The sequence below is a fragment of the Otolemur garnettii genome, unplaced genomic scaffold, assembly GCF_000181295.1.
Source record: "Otolemur garnettii isolate 467f Iridium unplaced genomic scaffold, OtoGar3 scaffold00102, whole genome shotgun sequence".
Classification (NCBI taxonomy): Eukaryota; Metazoa; Chordata; class Mammalia; order Primates; family Galagidae; genus Otolemur; species Otolemur garnettii.
Window position 1 is genome coordinate 7,622,687 of NW_003852497.1, and position 21,843 is coordinate 7,644,529.

Below are 21,843 nucleotides of genomic sequence, written 5' to 3' on the forward strand. Positions count from 1 at the left end.
AAAAAAAAAAAAAAGAAAAGAATGGGGAAAAAAAAGTATCCAGTGTACTTAATACTACTATGAAATCAATATATAATCACCTATACATTCGTCTGAATGGTAAGACAACTATAGTATAAAAAGTAGAAGGGAAGAGGAGAAAAAGGGGAGGGGATGGGGGAAGAGAGAGGGTATTTGGGGGGAACCTCACCTAATTTGCTTGATACAGTGGTACATTTCAAAACTATTAAGAAAAGAATATGATTGTGGTTAATCAGTTCAATGTAAGCATTTCACATTGTATATAAAATCAGTACAATGAACCCCATAAATGCATCAACGTACACAGTTATAATTTAATAAAAACAAAAAAATTAAAAAATAAAATGTTATGATGGCTATGTCATTGGCCAGAGGAATTATTCAGTTCTATTAATAATCTTAATGAGACCACTGTTGGATATTCAGTCCATCATGGACCAAATTATTTTAGTCAATATAGGACTGTATTTTAAATGCAGCATAAGGGGAAGAAAGAGATAGTTTTAAAAATTAAAATCCAGTAGGTAAAGATCATTGTAGATTTAGGGCCTTAGGTAATGGGAAGGTGTCAGAGGCTTATTGCCAAGAGACAGAAATTCTTAGTCTCAACTATTGTCAAAACAAAATCTCATGCTATGGTTACTGTTACTAGCCTTCGGAATTTTGAGAGAGGAATCTCAGCTACCTCTTAGAAGGATCTGCTTTTGCCAAGGGCCGGTTAACATAGACCATTGTTATCATTCTTCACTTTTGTGAATTTAATTGTAGTTATCCTATTTTTTTCTCCACCAGTGTATTTTGAATGTAGATAATTTGAGCTTTTAGCCATGTTTATATAAATCTATAAACACACAAATTTATATCAGACCTGTTAGAAATGAAGGCATATCACTCATATCATGCATCTGGAGTTAGATATAATTAGATGAAACTTGGGATTGTTTCCTTCTTGTGATGTGGATTGAAAGTACCTTCTTGTAGGCATGAACATTTTTGAAAGTATGTGTGTTGGAAGAATAGTATGTATAAATAAAATTCGTCTAAAGCAGTTGTCCAGTTCCCATTGCTTTATTAATCTACTCATGTACAGGCATAGTCATTACAGTTTACTAGGACACAGCAAGGGACTTGCTTGGAAATGTTGTGAAGGCAGTCTCTCATCTTTCCTGGTGCTGTGAGCAAGGAAGTCTATAGGCCTAGTTGTCATTGGCAGCCCTCTAAAGACCACAAGAGGAGCCAGATGTGAATAAAAATAAAGCTGTCAGCAGATTTTGAGAGAGTTGGGAAAAAGAATCCTAGTATCATTGAGGGGCCAAGTACGTTCAAAATGTGCCTGTGGTAAGCTGCATAATGCTCTCTCAGACATGCCTATGTCCAAATCCCCCAAACCTATGAACGTGTTCAGGTTATATAACGTGGTAGAAAAGACTTGGTAGACGTGATTGAGGTTATAGATCTGTACATGAGTCATTTATCTGTATGGGTCCAGCTTTTTTTTTTTTTTAATTTTCATTTTTATTTTATTTCATTTTATTTTTCTGTTACATGTCTGTATTGTATAGAGGCACATGAGCTTTTAAAAACAAAAGAGGGAGACAGAAGAGTAGATCAGAGAAAGGAGATGTTAAAAAAAAAAGAGAGAGATTTGAGAGGGATTCTTAGCCCTCTTAAATGGAGGAAAGGGATTATGAGCCAAAAAATGTCAGCAGTTTTTAGAAACCGAGAAGGGCCCTTAGCTAACAGCCGAAAAGGAAATGGGAATCTCAATCCTGTAAATGCTGGTAATCAAATTCTGACAAGGAAAGGGATCTTCCCCTAGAACTTCAGAAAGGAACGTAGTCCAGATGACACCTTGATTTTAGTGCACTGAGATCCACAACTGACTTAATGTCTACATAACCATAAGATAATAAATGTATGCTTCTTTAATTCATTAATTTTGTGGTAATTTATAGCAGCTGTAGAAATGAATACGCTCTTATCTCAGGACTTGTGCGAATTAGCACTTTTTTTTTTTTTTCAGTTCTTGGCTGGGGCTGGGTTTGGACCCGCCACCTTGGGCAAATGAGGCTGGCGCCCTACTCCTTTGAGCCACAGGTGCCACCCAGCACATTTCTTTATACTTAGGTTTTGTTGAATCCCAATTTCTCTTAGCTGTTTTTATTTCGTACATTGCACTTTGGGCCAGTTGGACAGTAGGTACTTATCATTAGCAATCAGATGGATTTTAAGACTGTTGTTAAGTTTCCTTTCAAGCTTCCAAATAAACTCACTTTCTTTATTTTCTAAAAAGCCTGCTTACTTAAACTCTGTCCTTTAAGCACCCCACTAAACACCTGATGCTATGTTTGTTTCCAGTTAACACTGGACATAAACTACTTCCCGGGGTTTCATTTACTCAACAGAAATTATTAATTACCTATTATATGCAGGATGCCTTGGAACTTATTCCAAATGTAACTATGACACAGGCATTCCATCTGAGGCACTTAAACAGAGTAAAGGTACTCTGGTAGTTGGTTTCAGTGGGCAAGCAGAGTTCATGGTCTTTAGAAAGATACACAAGATTCCAATGGTAATTCTATCACTCATTCCACTATGCTAACTTTAGAACCTCTCTGCCAGTATGAGTTTTCTCATCTAAGTCTTTTATTTACTTAATATTTAGTAAAATAGCTAAAGTAACAAACGTATAATCAATAGTATAACTACAAATTTTAATACTTGGGTATTGGGTTGATTTTCAGCTTTCTACTCCAGAGCTTAAAGGATATGTAAATTTTAGAGTCTGACAAGTTTTGACATCTATCATTTGTCAGCATTTCTACATAAAAACATGTGAAGACATTTCTGGAAGATTATTTTTAACTCTTTTTTTATATTTAAGATAATAGTCTTTTAGCACAGAATCCAATGCTTATTAATAGCTGAGTAATAGAGCACTTTATGCTAGTCCCTCATATTTGTAGCTTGAATACATGTCATTATATTCAAAAGACTTCATATCTGTCATGTGCAAGTCTTGAGTCTTAAGATTTTCTGCCATTTAACATTATTGGAGGCCAACCTGAGCAAGACCCTGTCTCTGCTAAAAATAGAAAAACTAGGGTGGCACCTGTGGCTCAGTGGGTAGGCCGCAAGCCCCATATACCTAGGGTGGTGGGTTTGAACCCAGCCCCAGTCAAACTGCAGCAAAAAAAATAGCCGGGTGTTGTGGGGAGCGCCTGTAGTCCCAGCTACTTGGGAGGCTAAGGCAAGAGAATTGCTTAAGCCCAGGAGTTGGAGGTTGCTGTGAGCAACCTTACTCCTTACTATTAGAGGCTGATGATGATGTACATAAATCCTGGACAAGTAACCTTGAATTTGTTCTGTAGATGATTTTTAGCCTAACTTTTAATAATAGGATGGGGATACCTCTGAACATTATGAATACTTTTCTTGCTTTCTAACTGTGGTAGACTGAAATAATTATCTTCTTGAAAATTCTGTTGCTATTTGATTTTTTGTTTGTTTGAGATAGAGTCTCACTGTGTCACCCTCAGTAGAGTGCCATAGCATCACAACTCACAACAACCTCAAACTCTTGGGCTTAAGTGATTCTCTTGTCCCAGCCTCCCAGGCGGCTGGGACTACAGATGCCTGATCCAACGCCTGGCTATTTTTTGTTGCGGTTGTCATTGTTGTTTAGCAGGCCCAGGCAGGGGCCGAACCCACCTGCCTTGGTGTATGTAGCTGGCGTCCTAACTGCTGATTTACTGATGCCAAGCCTTGTTGCTATTTGGTTTTAAGTATATACATTATTTGTTTTAGGTCAGAGATGCGTGAGATTGGAAGACATGGCAGAGAACTTGAAGAACATTTCTGCTTTTTAGCGCTTCCAAAGAGTGATGTGACAGAGATATGCCAGAATGGAATAAGTACTAAAGCATCTACATTGAAGATACTAGGAAATCCTCTTCTTGGAATTTACATATTTAGACATGTAGATGTTGCCTTGAATTATGCTTACAGTCAAAGCATTACTGTAGAAAGTATTATGATTTTTAAGGTAGGTAGCATAAAACAAATCTTAAATATATGGAAAGGGTTTGCTTTAAAGTGACCTGAACACATTTTTTTCTCAGTATAAATTATTAGTGTTTTTATATTGCATTATGGGCAGTCCCCAGGTTACGAATGAGGTAGGTTCTATAGGTTTGTTCTTAAGTTGAATTTGTACGTAAGTTGAAACAGGGACATTTACCTATTTACTCCTATTATAAGTGTGACCTTTTACATAAGTCTGATGTTTGTAATTCAGGGACTGCCTGTATATAAAATAAATAGTAAATACTTGGCATCATTGAAAATTTTACTTTTTTTCCAGATGTAATAATTTTTTACTACTTTTATGTTATATTTTCATAATGGTATAAATTCCAATAAAATTAAAAAACTTTAATATATGAGATTATAATGTTTATAGAGCCACTGTAAAATATAAATTAAGCCATGTATATACATGAATACATACATATACATTTCAGTAACACACTGAAGAGTTCCAAGGTTTTTGTACTTTAGTTATTGCTAGATACATCAAAACACAGTATAAAGCTGGTCATCTCACATCCCTGTGTGGTAGTGATGAGAGTGGACTGGGAATGTGATGAAAGGCACAGGATTCATAAGACATAGTTTATTGTATGGAAAGTAGATCCAAATTCCTCAGATTGTAGGTTAGAACAATATGGAGCCACTGATTTTCTGACCTGAATATAAGAAAATAGTTGGTGGATTATCTGGCCTCCCCTGCCAAGGTGCCATGGGCCTCTGTGGCATGTGGTCTCGATCACAGAGGGTGGCAGCAAGGACCACATGGGACTATGGGGTTCTTTCTGTACTGAGCGCACCTGCAAGTGCCAGGTGCAAGATGGGCAATAAGTCAATGGCAGTTGTTAGTGGAAAAAACCCCAAGTGTCCAACATGTGCCACACACTGTCTTAGGTCCTTGGGAAACTACAAAGAACAAGACCCTTACCATGGAGTGGACGCCTTGTTGGGGTCAGGAAGCAGAGTACCAGTGTGATCAGAATTGGAAAAGATGCCTGCCCCAGCTACCACATAAGAAAAAATAGTTTACAAAAATCCTTCTGAGCACCACTACATGAAAGTTTGCCTAGAATTTCGAGATCATGGAGTTGGACTGAATGCGGCACAGTTCAAACATCTGCTCATTTCAGCCCTGAAAGACCTGTTTGGGGAGGTTGATGCTGCCTTACCCTTGGACATCCTAACCTATGAAGAAAAGACTTTGTCAGCCATCTTGAGAATATGTGGCAGTGGTCTTGTCAAATTGTGGAGCTCTTTGACCCTATTAGGATCCTACAAAGGCAAAAAATGTGCTTCAGAGTGATTCAGGTTTCTCCATTTCTCCTTGCATTATCTGCTAATAGTAGGGAACTAGTATTGGACTGAATAGCCTGCAATTTCAGAAACATTTCTTCACTCTAAAAAATATGTTTTGGTCCCTGCATGATGTTTGAAGACTGAAGCAGGGTACAAGCCACTGTTCGTGATCAAGGTGCTGAAAGATGTTCCCAGTAATTTCCAGCCATTGTCTTTGGAGGAGTGTCTGCCTGAACCGGCCAGTGCAGAACAGGCAGCATTGTCAGAGTATGCATGTCAAAGTTGGAGACCGGGCTGAGCTTCGCAGGACCTTCACACGCAGGGATGTGGCTGCCTTCTCAGAGTTAACAGGCGATGTCAATCCTTGGCATTTACATGAAGATTTTGCAAAACACACCAAGTTTAGAAAGACAATTGTACATTGGGGTTTTGATCAATGGACTTAGCTCTCCTTGGTACTAAAATGCCAGGGCCGGGCTGTGTATTTCTTTATTAGGAAATTAACATTCCAGCCCCTTTATATATTGGAGAAGTAGTTTTATCTTCTGCAGAAGTGAAAAAACTAAAGCGGTTCATTGCTGTTAAAAAAAAAAAAAGTTGCTAATAATATTTATTCACTACTGGAAGTCTTCCAAGAAAAAAATTGTCTCCAAAGGGGTAAGTTACATATAAACCTCAAAGCAAGACTGGTCAACTGATGAACAATGAGTTCTCCTCCTGTGGCTCCATAGTACCCTGCATGGCCTTTCTGTTTAGTGAGGTTCTGCTACAGCGAATGGCAACTTTGCGGTTAGCACAGGTGGTCCTCAGGTTTGGCCTTACCTCAAACTAATAAAGTTTTCAGCCTATGGAATTCAATTTTTTAAGTTTAGATTGTTTAATTACTTTTTAGACAAGTAAAACTTTCTACCACCTGTTGACAATGCACTCATTATCCAACAGGCCATCTGTGGTACAGTCCACTGCGGCTGTCTGGAGACTTTTACTTTCTTCTAGAAAAGTGCTCAATTTTCATTGCCAAGGTTCTGGGTTAATTCACTTTTCACTTGGTGAAGAACTTTCAAGTCATTACTGGAGCTTTTCAACACTACGTGTGATGTTGGGTACTCAGTGAGTACTTTGTTCCTCAAATTGTCTGGAAGACTTTTTATCGGGATCTAGTTCAGACATCTTACTAAATTTTACCGCATATATTCAACCTTCGTTAAAACTTGGACTCCAGTCTGACAGCAAATGTAGGCTTTCAATCTTTGATGAATTATAGGATGAGACTTTTCAGAATCAATGTAAGGTTTTAGGATTTCATTAATACTTTTACCATATGGTAATTTTTTTTTTTTATTGTAGAGACAGAGTCTCACTTTATTGCCCTTGGTAGAGTGCCGTGGCGTCACACAGCTCACAGCAACCTCCAACTCCTGGCCTTAAGCGATTCTCTTGCCTCAGCCTCCCGAGTAGCTGGGACTACAGGCGCCTACCACAATGTCCGGCTATTTTTTTGTTGCAGTTCAGCCGGGTTTGAACCTGCCACCCTCAGTATATGGGGCCAGCGCCCTACTCACTGAGCCACAGGCACCGCCCCTGGTACTGAGCTTTACTTTGAGGAAATTGGAGCGTAACATGTCAACAAAACTGTTGTTTTTTCTTATCGAAATATGTTGAATTCTCTTTCCTCTTTGTGAATCCACTGGGTAGAAGTTTTAAGTTCATACTTTGCCTTCGAGCACAGTTTTTCATAAAGTACATATGTTTATTGCTTATTGGTCTTTTCAAGAAAGCATCTCTAGAAATATGTTCTTGCCACATCTTCCAAAAATCTATAATCACTTAGATTCATTTCAGGAAATTGGTGAATTGAAACATAGGCCGTTTCATCTCCAATTCCTTTACATGTCAATTCTGTTTTGTGTCTTTACACAATGCAAACTGCAGGAATATCGCATGCAGTGTGGACATCTGTACTTTGCTGCTTCTGTGCCACAAGTCTCATCCCTTCCCATGGCCAGTTTTCACTTGCAGCCCACTGGGTGATTAATCTGAGGCTCTTCTTTCAACTTTGTATCATCCATCACATCCTCCTTTAGGAAATCGTTCTCTTCTTTTACAAACATTCCATCCATCTTCTCCGTTTCTCTGCTCTGACAAAGGAACATCTCTCCTGTTTTATCTACAAGTTATCCTCCTCCTCTTCCTTCGCTTCTAGCCAGTCCATTACCTCTTCTTCACCTTCACTATCTCTTCCTTTACCTCTGGTTCATCCATCTTCTCTTCTTTTACCACCAAACAACTCTCCATCTTCTGCTTCCCCTCCAGTGTAATATGCCAGCTTTCCCTTCCTTCACCTCAGGCCTATTCTCTATCTTCTGCTGCTACTCACTGGCCATCCAATGTGCCTTTTATTTCCGGTCAGTCCATAACTTCTTGTTTCACAAGCGTTAAGTCCATTCCCGTCTCTGCCTTTTGTCCACTTCCTTTATCTCCTGCCAGGCAATCCCCCTCCTGTCCACCCCTGGCCTTCTCCATCCCTGAGTCCCTGACCCCCTCCCTACCCGTCTTGGGACGTAACCACACCCCCTTAGCTACACTCTGGAAACTACATCCCAACATCCCTTCCCTTTCAGGAGCAAACTCCATCAACTTATGACCCTTGACCTCTGTTCCCAGTCCAAATTTTCAGTGTGGTTTATCCACACCTATAGGAAGAATTACTGGCCAGAACAGCCACAGCAGCCCAGGTGTAGAGGCAAGAAAGGTTAAGACCTGAATGCTGGCCAGGCACTGTCGCCCGGATCACCGTAAAGCCATTTTCCCCTGCTCTTGACTCTTTATTTGGATGGGCAGCACAAAGGAACACTCTAAGTGAAAGCTGCCTCCAACATCTTTATCCTCCCAATATTTATCTTTTTTTCTCCTGATTGACCTCCTCTCCGTCATGTATTCATACAATATCATGGTGTTTTAAGTGCTGTACTCTAAAACATAATAATTCTGGTTTAACCTAATGTTATTAAACTCTTACAGTTTATTTTAGTTAATGGTATTGTACTAATGTTAATTTATTAATTTTGATAATTGTGTCATGGTTATGTAAGATGTTAGTTTTAGGAAAATCTGGGTATAGGGTATACAGGACCTCTGCATTTACTTTTTTATTTGAGGTATGAGAGCTTAAAAAATGTTTTAATGTGTTCTTGCAGACTTTTTTTGCTTTTTTTTTGGTTTGTTTTTGTTTTTAGGTTCTCTATGGAAAAGTGAAGAAAATTCATCCTTCTCTGGATAAAAACAAAGTTGCTTTGGATCCTTCTCCTAACTTTGATTGCCATATGTCAAGAAGTGTACCTTCTCTGAAAGATGCCACTGAGTTACAAGCCTACAATTCAGCAGTATGTTAATGCTACAGTTCATTTGATTACATGAAGGTCACATACTTCATACTGTATGATAGCAGACTTCAGTTCCCCAAAACTAAATGAAATCTCTTCATTCAGTATAATATGATCTCAACAAACAGAGAAAGCTGTTTTAGTATTTGTAGTCTTGTAATGTTAGTAAAGAAGTTTGAAAGGTATTTGTATTTAACTGGTCCATAATTTATTTTATTTAGATGGTCCATAATTTAATGGCTAACTTACCAAACAAACCAACTTCTCTTTTAAACAAGGCTTCACAGTAGGGACCATAGTTAATTATGCATATTTCAAAATTACTGAGTAAATTGCAAATATCTCACCATAAAAATTTTTGGATGAAGTTATAGCAGGTATGTTTATTTGCTTGACTTAATTATTCCTCATTGCATGCATATCTCAAAAATGCACGTTGTGCTCCATAAATATATACATGTTCCCACACATAAAATATATTGTTATTATTTTCTTAATTAACTTTTCCTACCAAATAAAATATTCAGAGAATATGCAAATCATTTAACTTTTGTTGGAAAAATATTTTTTATTTAAAAACAGATTGTAGGCTGGGCACAGTGGCTCATGCTTGTAATCCTAGTACTCTGGGAGGCCAGTGTGAGAGGATTGCTTGAACTCAGATGCTGGAAACCAGTCTGAGCAAGAATGAGACATTGTCTCTACTAAAGATGAAAAATTAGGGGTGGTACCTGTGGTTTATTGGGTAGGGTGCTGGCCTCATATACCAAGGGTGGCAGGTTCAAACCTGGCCCTGGCCAGCTAAAACAGCAGTGACAACTGCAACAATAACAACAAAAAAAGTAAGCTGGGCACTATGGTGGGAGCCTATAGTCCCAGCTATTCAGGAGGCTGAGGCAGCAGAATTGCTTGAACCGAGGAGTTTGTATTTGCTGTGAGGTAGGCTGACGGCATGACACTCTAGCCTGGGCAACAGAGTGAGACTTGGTCTCAAAACAAACAAACAAACAAAAGCTGATTGTGTCTGCTTCTGCCAGTGTTGGTAGCCTGCCAAGAAAAAATATGTAGTGGGGAATAAAAAGGAAATTTATACATTTTTCAAAGGAAAAACTAGGGTCGAAGAAGGTAGCAGGAAGAAGTATTTGGAAGTAGATAAATAAATTAATTAATTTTTGATATATGAGCTTAGTCAGTTATCACTATTAAAATCTATCAGCATAGGCTCAGCGCCTGTGGCTCAGTGAATGGGATGCCGGCCACATACACCAAGGCTGGCGAGTTCAAGCCTGGGCTGGGCCAGCTAAACAACAATGACGGCTGCAACCAAAAAATAGCCAGGTATTGTGGCTGGCACCTGTGGTCCTGGCTGCTTGGGAGACTGAGGCAGGAGAATCGCTTGAGCCCAAGAGTTTGAGGTTGCTGTGAGCTGTGATGCCACAGCACTCTACCAAGGGTGACATAAGTGAGATTCTGTCTTGAGGAAAAAAAAAATTATCAGCATAAACTTGTTCGTTTTTTTTTCTTCTTTATTTTTCAGGTATACTTCTATGAATACGGTGTCTGTTTAAAGCCAGTAGATAAACCTAGGCAGTGTCTTCCATATGCAGTAGTAACAGTAAAATTTATTGGTCAAAAAATAAATAATGGACACCTTGTGACATCTTTGCGATTCCCTTCAACAGGATTGCCTCAGAGGAGTGGTAAGCTGCATGCGTTATTGTACTTCAGGAGCCTTTCTGCCAGTCTTAATATTTCTGAATGTGACTGTCTAATGCATTGTAAATGACCAAGAAAACCGTTGTATTGTACCTGGATTCCACTTCACAGATCTAGAACCATACTGCAGATATTTCTGTGACTTCTTTTGTTAAATACTACATTCGTATGATCTTCCATGTTGATATGTATAACTATAGATTGTTCATTTTCATGGATGGATTGGTGGGTGGAGTATTACATTCTGTGATTATACATAATTCTACTGAGGGTATTTGGGCACTTTCCAGTTTTCTTCTTCTTTCAGTCAGTGCCATTTTCAACATTCTTGTAAGTGCGTCATTGCATATGTGCAGACATATAGAGTATGTCTTTACAGCAATAATGTACAACTTAAACCAAAGGCAAGGTCAGATGGTTTTGTTTCTCCCAGTCTACTGATTACAATATGTATCTCCTTGTAGTTTTAATTTGCATTTCTCTAATTTTTAATGGAGAAACTTAATATTATCAAGCTTTTTAAAATGTTTTTTGCTACTCTAGTAGGTATAGAATTTCATTGCCTTTGTAATTTGTTTTTCCCTAATATCCAAATAACTAAGTAGGTTAGGATCTTTGGGGAAGGGGTTAGGATCTTTTGGTAGGCGTGTTGACCATTGGATTTTCAGTTTTCTATAGTTTCTGGTCAAATCATTTACCCACTTACTTTAACTGAGGCAACTGTCTAAAATTTTATTGATTTGTAGGAATTCTTTTATATACTGGATATGGGATCTTGGTTCACTTATATATGTTGTAAATATGTTTTGTGAGTTTGCATCTTGCCTTTATGTTTTTTGTTTTTTGTTTTTTTGAGACAGAGTCTCAAGCTGTTACCCTGGGTAGAGTGCTATGGCATCATAGTGCACATCAATTTCCAACTCTCGGGCTCAAGCAATCCTCATGCCTGTTTTTCTATTTTTAGTAGAGACTGGGTCTCACTTTTTGCTCAGGCTGGTCTTGAACTCATGAGCTCAGGCAGTCCACCTGCCTGGGCCTCCCAGAGTGCTAGGATTACAGGCGTGAGCCACCACACCCAGTCTTTATTCGTTTTTTTAGTCTGTTTTTTGATAAACAGATTCTTTTTTTTTTTTTTTGGCCAGGGCTGGGTTTGATCCCGCCACCTCCGGTATATGGAGCCAGCACCCCACTCCTTTAAGCCATGAGCGCTGCCCGATAAAACAGATTCTTAATATCAAATTTATTAGTTTTTTACAACAGGTGCTATTACCTGTGTCTTTTTTTTTTGTTGTTGTTTTGAGACAGATCCTCAAGTTGTCGCTCTGGGTAAAATGCCGTGGCGTCATAGCTTACAGCAACCTCAAACTCCCGGATTTAAAGGATTCTCTTGCCTCAGCCCCCCCAAGCAGCTGGGACCACAGGCACCCACCACAATGCCCGGCTATTTTTTGGTTGTAGTTGTCATTGTTGTCTGGCAAGCCCGGTTGGATTCAAACCCGCCAGCTCTGGTATATGTGGCTGGCGCTACAGGCACCAAGCCTATTACATGTGTCTTATTTAAGAATACTGTTCCTAGGACATGATGATATTTCCCTTTTTCAATGGTAGCTTAAAACTGAGGGCCCTTACTTTAAAAGCTCTGTATTTCTGCTTATGTAGAGGACAATGGCATAGAGATAGGCATCCCCATCATCCTCATTTTCTAGCAAATTAATATAATCCTCTTGGCTTGGCACCGGTAGCACAGTGGTTATGGCACCAGCCACGTACACCAAGGGCGACAAGTTCGAAACCAGCCCAGGCCTGCTGAACAACAATGACAACTCCTACAACCACAAAAAAATAGCTGGGCGTTGTGGCTAGCCCCTGTAGTCTCAGCTACTTGGGAGGCTGAAGCAAGAGAATCACATAAGGCCAAGAGTTGGGGGTTGCTGTGAGCTGTAACGCCATGGCACTCTACCGAGGATGATGTAGTGAAACTCTGTCAAAAGAAAGGAAAAAATATATATATACAACTCCTCTTTCCTTCTCTTCAAAAACAAAAATCAGAAATGGTTATAGAATTTAGAATTCTTCAATTTAGCTGACTTATGTTGTAAAAAAAGAGCCTATGGTACTTTTTCAATAATAGAATAACAGCTTTACATATGTTACAGACTCACAAGCAATTTCTCATCATTAATTTGTGGGTTTTTAGTCATCTCAAAAGTTTTATTAAAAGCATTTGACAAAATTAAACACATTTTCATGATTAAAAACTCAAAATGATGTACCCTCACAAAAGTATGGATGCCAACATAATAAGGTCATGTAAACACATCCTCAGATAGCATTTACTCAACAGTGAAACACTGTTTCCTGTAGTATAAAGAATAAGACAAGGAAACCTAATCAGACCACTTCATTTAACAAAGTACTAAAAGATTGTGCCCAAACAATTAGGTAAGAATAGAAGGCATTCAGATCAGAAATGGAGAAGCAAAATTCTGTTTACATGTGAGGTGGTCTTATATATAAAAAACCCTAAAGGTGCTTTCTGATCTGCCATCTGCGGTGGAACTGCCACCAAGATGCAGATGTTCATAAAAACCCTCATGGGGAAGACCATCACTCTCGAGGTTGACCCCTCGGATACAATAGAAAATGTGAAGGTCAAGATCCAGGATAAGGAAGGAATTCCTCCTGATCAGCAAAGACTCGTTTTTGCTGGCAAGCAACTGGAAGATGGACGTACTTTGTCTGACTACAACATTCAAAAGGAGTCCACTCTTCATCTTGTGTTAAGACTTCGTGGTGGTGCTAAGAAAAAGAAGAAGTCTTATACCGCTCCCAAGAAGAATAAGCATAAGAGAGAGAAGGTTAAGCTGGCTGTCCTGAAATACTATAAGGTCGATGAGAATGGCAAAATAAGTCACCTTCATCAAGAGTGTCCTTCAGATGAGTGTGGTCCTAGAGTTTTTATGGCCAGCCACTTTGATAGACATTATTGTGGCAAATGTCTTACTGCTTCAGCAGACCAGAAGACAAGTAATTATATATGAATTAATAAAATACATGAGCTAGAAAAAAAAAAAAAAAAGAAAAACTCTAAATATTTAGCAGCAAAAAAAAAAAAAAAGTTACAACTAACAAGCCCACCCAGTAAGGTTGTAGATAAAAAACATCAACATGTAAAAGTCATTTGCATAACTTTTTTTAAAATTTCAGATTAATATGAGGGTACAAATGGTTAATTACAATGTTTGCATTTCTTAGGTAAGGTCCCTGCTGTAGTTGTGCCCCTCACCCAGAAATTGTGCCATATACCATTACGTTGTGTATCAACTAGATGAGAACACATCAATCTCCCTCTTCCCTTCCCCCAAATTGAGTTGAATTGAGTTTTGTATGTGGGTGTTTATCTTCTGTGGATGTGGGTTAGTTCTCTCAGAGGGTATTAGTTTTTCTCTTGGGTGAGTATATATTCCTCTCCTGGCTTCATATTAGAATGGAATGCACTAGATGCTTGCTTTTCCATTCTTGTGATACTTATACTAAAGTGAAAGTTGTCCAACTCTATCCAGGTTAATACAAAAGATGTAAAATCTCCATCTTTTTATGGCTGAATAGTATTCCATGGTGTACGTATAGTATTATGTCTGTAGTTTTATATAGCATTTCATGGTGTACAGTTTGTTAATCCATTCAAATTGGTTGAATGAGCACTTGAGTTGATGCCACATGTTGGCAATTGTAACTTGAGCTGCAGTAAACAAATCTAGTACAAATGTACTTATGATAAAATTTTTTTTTCTTCTGGGTAGGTACCTAATTAATGATACTGTGGGATCTAATAGAAAGTCTCTCTTTTGAGTTCTTTAAGGATTCGCCATACTTTTTTTCCAAAAAGGATGTATTAGTTTGCAATCTCACAAACAGTGTAAAAAAAGTGTGCCCTTCTCTCCAAAACCACGCTAGCATTTGGGACTTTGTGATGTGAGCTAGATTGACTAGGGTAAGGTGATATCTCAGGATGACTTTGATTTGCATTTCTCCAGTGATTAAGGATGACGAACATTTTTTCAAGTGTTTGTTGGCCATTCATCTAGCTTCTTCAGAGAAGGTTCTGTTCAAGTCTCTTACAAAGTGACAGATGCCATTGTTCATTTTTTTTATTGATTAATTTGAGTACTCCATAGATTCTAGTTATCAAACTTATGTCAGATTAATAACATGCAAATATATTTTCCCATTCGGCTCGGCGCCTGTGGCTCAAGCGGCTAAGGCGCCAGCCACATACACCTAAGGTGGTGGGTTCGAATCCCCAGCCCAGGCCCACCAAACAACTATGGCTGCAACCAAAAAAAAAAAAAAAAAAGTGGCCAGGCATTGTGGCGGGCGCCTGTAGTCCCAGCTACTTGGGAGGCTGAGGCAGGAGACTCGCTTGAGCCCAGGAGTTGGAGGTTGCTGTGAGTGTGGTGCCATGGCACTCTACCCAGGGGGATAGCTTGAGGCTCCGTCTCAAAAAAAAAAAAAAAATATATATATATATATATATATTTTTTTTTTCCCATTCTAAAGATTGTTTGCTTTGATTATAGTGTCCTAAGATATACAGAAGTTTTTCAGCTTAATTAAATCCAACTTATTTATTTCTGTTGCCAATGGAGTCGTCTTTATAAAGTCTTTCCCCAACCAATATATATGATCACGAGTTTTTTACCATGCTTTCTTCTAAGATTTTTATCATTTTGTGTCTAAGATTTGAATCTTTATCATGAATTATTTTTTGTTAAGTGGAGAGATAGTTTCAATCTTTTCCATGTGGTTGTCCAGTTATCCCAGCACCATTTATTGAATGGGATTTCTTTTCCCCAGGGTATGCTTTCCTTTGGTTTATTGAAGATCAGAGGGCAATGTGAGGCTGGTTTCATCTCTTGATTTTCTTTTTTTTTCTTTTTCTTTCTTTCTTTCTTTTTTTTTTAAAGAGACAGAGTTTCACTTTATTGCCCTCGGTAGAGAGCTGTGGCATCACAGCTCACAGCAACCTCCAGCTCTTGGGCTTAGGCGATTCTCTTGCCTCAGCCTCCTGAGTAGCTGGGACTACAGGTGCCTGCCAGAATGCCCGGCTATTTTTTTTGTTGTTGCAGTTTGGCCAGGGCCAGGTTTGAACCCATTACCCTCATGTATGGAACTGGCACCCTACTCACTGAGCTACAGGCGCTGCACACATCTCTTGATTTTCTATTCTATTCCATATATCTTTGTCTATATTTTTATACCAATACCTTATTGTTTTGATCAGACTCTGGATGTCTGATATGACCTGAAGTCTGGTAGAGTGATGCCTCCAGCTTTGTTTTTATTACTAAGAATTGGCATTGGATATATGGGGTTTTTTTTTCTGATTACATACAAAATGAGCTATTTTTTTCAAGCTCTTTAAAGTATGATGTTTGTATTTTAATGGGGATTGCATTAACTCTGTAGATTGATTTGAGTAGTATAGACATTTTAACGGTGTTAATCCTTCCCACCCTAAAGCATGGTATATTCCTCCATTTGCTAGTGTCTTCTGCTATGTCTTTAGGGTTTCATAATTCTCTTTGTAAAGATCCTTCACCTCTTCTGTTAGGTATATTCCTAGATATTTCATTCTCTTTGAAGTTACTGTGAAAGGAATTTTGTCCTTGATTTGCTTCTCAACTTGGCTGTTATTGGTTTATACAAAGGCGACTGATTTGTGGACACTGGTTTTATACCATGAGATGTTATTGTATTTCTTACCACTTCTAGGAGTCTTTTGGTTGAGTCTCTGAGGTTTTCTAAGTATAAGATCATACCATCAGCAAAGACCAAGAGTTTTACCTCCTCTGCCCCGATTTGGATGCCCTAACTATCCTTCTTTTCCCTGATGGCATTGGCTAAAACTTCCAGCACTACTTAGAACAGCCATTCTCAACCTGTGGGTCACAACCCCTTTGTAACGATGACAGTACATCACAGCATTAGGAAGGTTGAGAACCACTGACCTAAAATAATAGAGGTGATAATGGATAACCTTGTCTAGTTCCAGTTGTAAGAGGAAATTTTTTTTTTCTTTTTTTGAGACAGAGTCTCACTTTATCACCCTTAGTAGAGTGCCGTGAGTCACAGCTCACAGCAACCTCCAACTCCTGGGCTTAGGCAATTATTTTGCCTCAGCCTCCCAAGTACCTGTGACTACAGGTGCCCACCATAATACCTGGCTATTTTTTTGTTGCAGTTTGGCCGGGGCTGGGTTTGAACCCGTCACCTTTGTTATATGGGGACGGTGCCCCACACACTGAGCCGCAGGCGCCGCCCGGGAGGAAAATCTTTCAGTATTATTCCATTTGGTATGATATTGGCTATTCTTATCACAAAAGAATGCTGAAGTTCTTTTTCTTAGAGACAAAAATCTCACTTTGTTGCCCTGGGTAGAGTGCCATAGCTCAGAGCAACTTCAAACTCTTGGGCTTGAGTAATCCTCTTACTTCAGCCTCCCAAGTAGCTGGGACTACAGGCATCTGCCACCACACCAAGCCAGTTTTTCTGTTTTTAGTAGAAACAAGTTCTTGCTCTTGCCCAGGCTGGTCTTGAACTCATAAACTCAAGCAGTCCACCAACCTCAGCCTATCCTATTTGGGTAGGATTTTATTGAGTATTTTTGCATTGATATTTAATGAAATTGCCCTCTACTTTTCCTTTTTTGTTGAGTCATTCCCTGGTTTTGGTATCAGGTTGTTGCTTGCTTCTTAGGAGTGTGTTGAGGAGGGGGTCCTTCCTTCTCAATGTTTTGGAATAGGTTTTTCAGTATAGGTACAAACTTCTTTGAAGGTTTGATAGAATTTTAGTGTGAAGCCATCTGGTCTAGGGCTTTTTTGTTGTTGCTGGGACCTTTTTTATTGTTTCTTTAATTTTGGTGCTTGATATTGGTCTATTCAAGAGATCCGTTTCATCCTGGTTAAGTGTAGGGAAGTTGTGTGATTCCAGGTATTAGTCCATTTCTACCACGTTGTCAGATTTCTTGGCATAGTTTGTTTGTTTGTTTGTTTGTTTTTGTAGTAATCAGATGATCTTTTGATATCTCGGTAGTATCTGTTATTTCCCCTTTATAATTTCTAATTGAGGTTGTTAGAAATCTTACCTTTCCGTTTCTAGTTAATCTGGCCAAAGGTTTATTGATTTTATTTATTTATCTTTTTGAAGAACCAACTTATTGTTTTGTTAATATTCTGAATGAATCTTCTGTTTTCAATTTTATTTATTTTTTCATTTAATTTTGGTTATTTCTTGTCTTCTTCTGGGTTTGGGTTTGGATTGATAATTTCTTTTCTATTTGCCTGAGATGATTCATTAGATTGTTGATGTGCTCTCTTTCTGGTTTTGGGATGTGGGCATCTAATGCAATAAATATTCCTCTTAGGACTGCTTTTGCAATATCCCACAAGTGTTGGTAGCTTATGGCTTCATTGTCATTATGTTTGTGGAATCTAATAATTTCCTCCTTTAGTGCCTCCTTGACCCAGCTGTCATTCATAGTAAGGTTGTTTATTTTCTATGACTTTGTACGGATATGAAGGTACTTTTGCAGTTGAGTTCTCTCTTGTGGTCTGACAAAATATAATATATAATTTCAGTTCTTTTAACTTTGTTGAAGTTTGATTTGTGTCCTAGGATATGATGAATTTGGGGGTATGAGCCAATGAGAAGACTATATACTCATTAGCTTTGGGATGGTATGTTCTGTATATATCTATTAAGCCTGTTTATTCTGGGGTTGCATTTAGATCTCTGTTTCTTTGCTTAGTGCCTGTTTAGAGGATCTTCCAGTTTTGTCAGAGGGGTGTTAAAGGCCCCAGATAATGTGATGTTATTGGGTATATTGGGTAGTATATTGTTCAGACCAGTTAGAGTTCATTTCATACATGTGGGATCATTTAAGTTGGGGGTGTGTGTGTGTGTGTGTATATATTTAAAATCAAACTGTTTCTTCTTATATTCCCTTGACCAGTATGTAGTGACCATCTTTGCTTGAACTTTTGTTGCTTTAAATCTACTTGTATCTGCAAATAAAATCACAACCCCTCCTTTCTTCTGATTTCTGTTTGCCTGAAACATTTTTTTCTAACCTTAACTCTGAGTCTTGTTTCATCCTTAGAAGTTAGATGTGCTTCCTGAAGATAGCATATAGTTGGCTTGTGCTTTCTTTAATCCACTCAGCTAGCCTGTGCTTTTCAGTGGCAAATTCAAGCCATTCACATTTATTGAGCAGATTGATAAATTTGGTGGATTTTTGTTTGCCTTGTTTTGTGGAAGTCTTTTCTTTTTTTTGAAACAGAGCCTGAAGCTGTCCCCCTGGGTAGAGTGCTGTGGCATCACAGCTCATAGCAACCTCCAACTCCTGGGCTCAAGCAAGTCTCCTGCCTCAGCCTCCCAAGTAGCTGGGACCACAGGCACCTGCCACAACTCTCAGCTATTTTTTTTTTTTTGGTTGCAGCCATCATTGTTGTTTGCCAGGCCCGGGCTGGATTCAAACCCACCACCTTAGATGTATGTGGCTGGCACCTTAGCCACTTGAGCCACAGGCGCCGAGCCTATTTTGTAGAAGTCTTATGCCTAGTGTTATCCCTTGGGTCATTGTGGAAGCTAGGCTTTGACCTTTCATTTCTGGGAGTCTTTACTTTGTTGATGGTCTGTTGTGACCATCTGTGTGTACTGTGGGTCTGAGTATTTCTTGCAGGGCTGGTCTTATAGTGGCAAATTTCCTCAATGATTATTTACCAGTAAAAGATTTGAGTTCTCCATCGTATATGAAACTTAGTTTGGCAGGATCCTAGCCTGGAAGTTGTTTTCTTTGAGTAAGTTGAAAGTTGTAGCCCAGTCTCTTTTGGCTTGTAAAGTTTCAGCTGAGAAGTCTTCTGTCTTCTGTCTTCTGATGGATTTGCTCCTGTAGGTCAATTGGTGCTTACTACTAGCTACTTGTAGAATTTTCTCTTTCATTTTGACCTTGGCCAAGTTTATTACAATGTGTCTAGGAAACACTCTGTTTGTATTGAGATGAACTGGGGGTTGATGTCCATTCAAAAGGAGTGTGTCAGAATCTTTGGTAATGCTTGGGAAATTTTCAGTTATGATATCCTCCGGTATGGCTTCCATGCCTTTAGTTTGATCTTCTCTTTCAGGGATACCTATATGTCATATGTTTGTATGCTTCACGAAGATCCTTAATTTTCTAAGAGATACTAAGCTTTTGATCTTCTTTTCTGCCTTTTTTTTTTAGAGATGGGGTCTCACTATGTTGCCCAGGCTGGAGTACAGTGGCTATTCACAGGCACCATCTCACTACTGGTCAGCATGGGAGTTTTGACCCTCATTTCTGACCTGGGCCAGTTCACCCCTTCTTAGGCAACCTGGTGGCCCCCCGCTCCCAGGAGGTCATCATATTGATGCTGAACTTAGTGCGGACACCCAGTCTGCATAGTGCACTACAGCCCAGAACTCTGGATTCAAGCATTCCTCTTGTCTCAGCCTCCTGGGTAGCTGGGACTACAAGTGCTGCGCCACCGCATCCAGCTCTTTTTTGCTTTTTTAAATGCCTGAGTTAGTTCAAGGGTCTTATCCTCTAGCTCTAAGAGTCTTTGTTCTCCCTGGTTTAACCTGTTATTATTACTTTCTACTGCATCTTTAGGTTCCCTGAATGACTTCTTCAATTCCTTAATTCACACCTGCCCCAAAGAATGAGGATGAACATCTAGCATTGGAATTACAAAGTATTATTTCAAGTATTGAGAGCCTTTCACAAAAGCATCCTTAATGCTCTTTGGAGTATGAAAATAATATTAAAAATATTAAATTTGATAAAATACAAATTTTGCCATTGCTGAAAAGCTAATGGAACTGAAATTGGAAAAAACAAATGAAAATTATGTTAACATTATGACTGATGCTTTCCTTTCTAGTTTCATCAGGTCTTTCATGTATTTGGGGGGTCAATTTTTCAATTTTTATTACATTATTCTCTAGTTTCTCTACAATTCTTTTTATCATTTTTGCCATCCAGAAATTCCCTTTCTGTCATTTCCATAATTTCTTTATACATGGGATCCTTTGTGGTTGCTGCCTTGTGATCCCTTGGGGAGGTTGTTTTGTTCTGGTATTTCATATTGGCATAATTTTTTTGTTGGTTCCTCCTCATGAGTGTTTTCTTCCTGTTCACTTTCTTCTTCTTTTTCTTTCTCCCCTTTCTTCCTCCTCCTCCTTAATTTTCCTTTCCTCCCTGCTTGGTTGATGGAGTGGCCCCAATCTTCCCAGCTAGTGAGGAGAGGTCTCTCTGGTCCACTTCTTGGTGCATTCTACAGGTCACAGGGTGACATAGGCTTCAGCAGAGGCACCTCTAAGGCCTACTGGAAATTCAACAGTGGAGAGAGAATTTCCATACTTTATTTATTTTTTTGAGACAGAGTCTCAGTATGTCTCCCTTGATAGAGTGCTGTGGCATCACAGCTCATAGCAACCTCAAACTCCTGGGCTCAAGTGATTCCCCTGCCTCAGCTTCCTGAGTAGTTGGGACTACAGGCACCTGCCACAACACCTGGCCATAATTTATGTTTTAGTAAAGCTATTTTATAGTATTACTTAGTTGTGAGTATTTTGTGAACATTTTATGACAAATATTTTTTATTTGTTAATGCATTTTTTTTTAGACAGAGTCTCACTATGTTGCCCTCAGTAGAGTGCTGTGGCATCATAGCTCATAGCAACCTCCAAGTCTTAGGCTTAAGCAATTCTCTTGCCTCAACCTCCCAAGTAGCTGGGACTATAGGTTCCTGCATAGTCACCCACCTATTTTTTTTAATGATAATTGCCACTTTTTAATTAATTTATTTTTTTGGCCAGGGCTGGGTTTGAACCCACCACCTCCAGCATATGGGGCCAGCACCCTACCTGTTTGAGCCACAGGTGCTGTCCTGCCCAGCTATTTTTTGGTTGTAGTTGTCATTGTTGTTTGGCAGGCCGGGGCTGGATTTGAACCTGCCACCTCTGGTGTATGTGGCCAGTGCCCTAGCTGCTGAGCTACAGGCGCCAAGCCTGTAAATGCATTTTTATAAGTGCCTTCATTATTTGAAATCCCTAATGAAATTTTAGGAATACGTTTTTACACATTAGAAAAGGAAATTTGGGCTCGGCGCCTATAGCTCAACCGGCTAAGGCGCCAGCCACGTACACCTAAGGTGGCGGGTTCGAATCCCCAGCCCCGACCCGCCAAACAACAATGACGGCTGCAACCAAAAAATGGCCGGGCGCTGTGGCGGGCGCCTGTGGTCCCAGCTAC

General features: G+C 39.2%; 1 protein-coding gene and 3 pseudogenes across 2 annotated transcripts in view; 3 read left to right on the forward strand and 1 right to left on the reverse strand.

Moving 5' to 3' along the window:
- Positions 1–21,843, forward strand: part of TEX15 (testis expressed 15, meiosis and synapsis associated) — a 62,691-nt gene that overhangs the window by 20,915 nt on the left and 19,933 nt on the right. Inside the window, exons 3-5 of the mRNA XM_023517006.1 lie at positions 3,832–4,069; positions 8,646–8,792; positions 10,330–10,492. Of these exons, the coding sequence (XP_023372774.1) occupies positions 3,832–4,069; positions 8,646–8,792; positions 10,330–10,492 (548 nt within the window). The remainder of the gene's footprint in view (positions 1–3,831; positions 4,070–8,645; positions 8,793–10,329; positions 10,493–21,843) is intronic.
- LOC111727365 lies at positions 5,150–5,416 on the forward strand (annotated as a pseudogene).
- LOC100942844 lies at positions 6,414–8,043 on the reverse strand (annotated as a pseudogene).
- On the forward strand, positions 13,079–13,539 carry LOC100943161 (annotated as a pseudogene). Its single transcript, XR_154233.3, has one exon. The product of XR_154233.3 is annotated as a ubiquitin-40S ribosomal protein S27a pseudogene (transcript).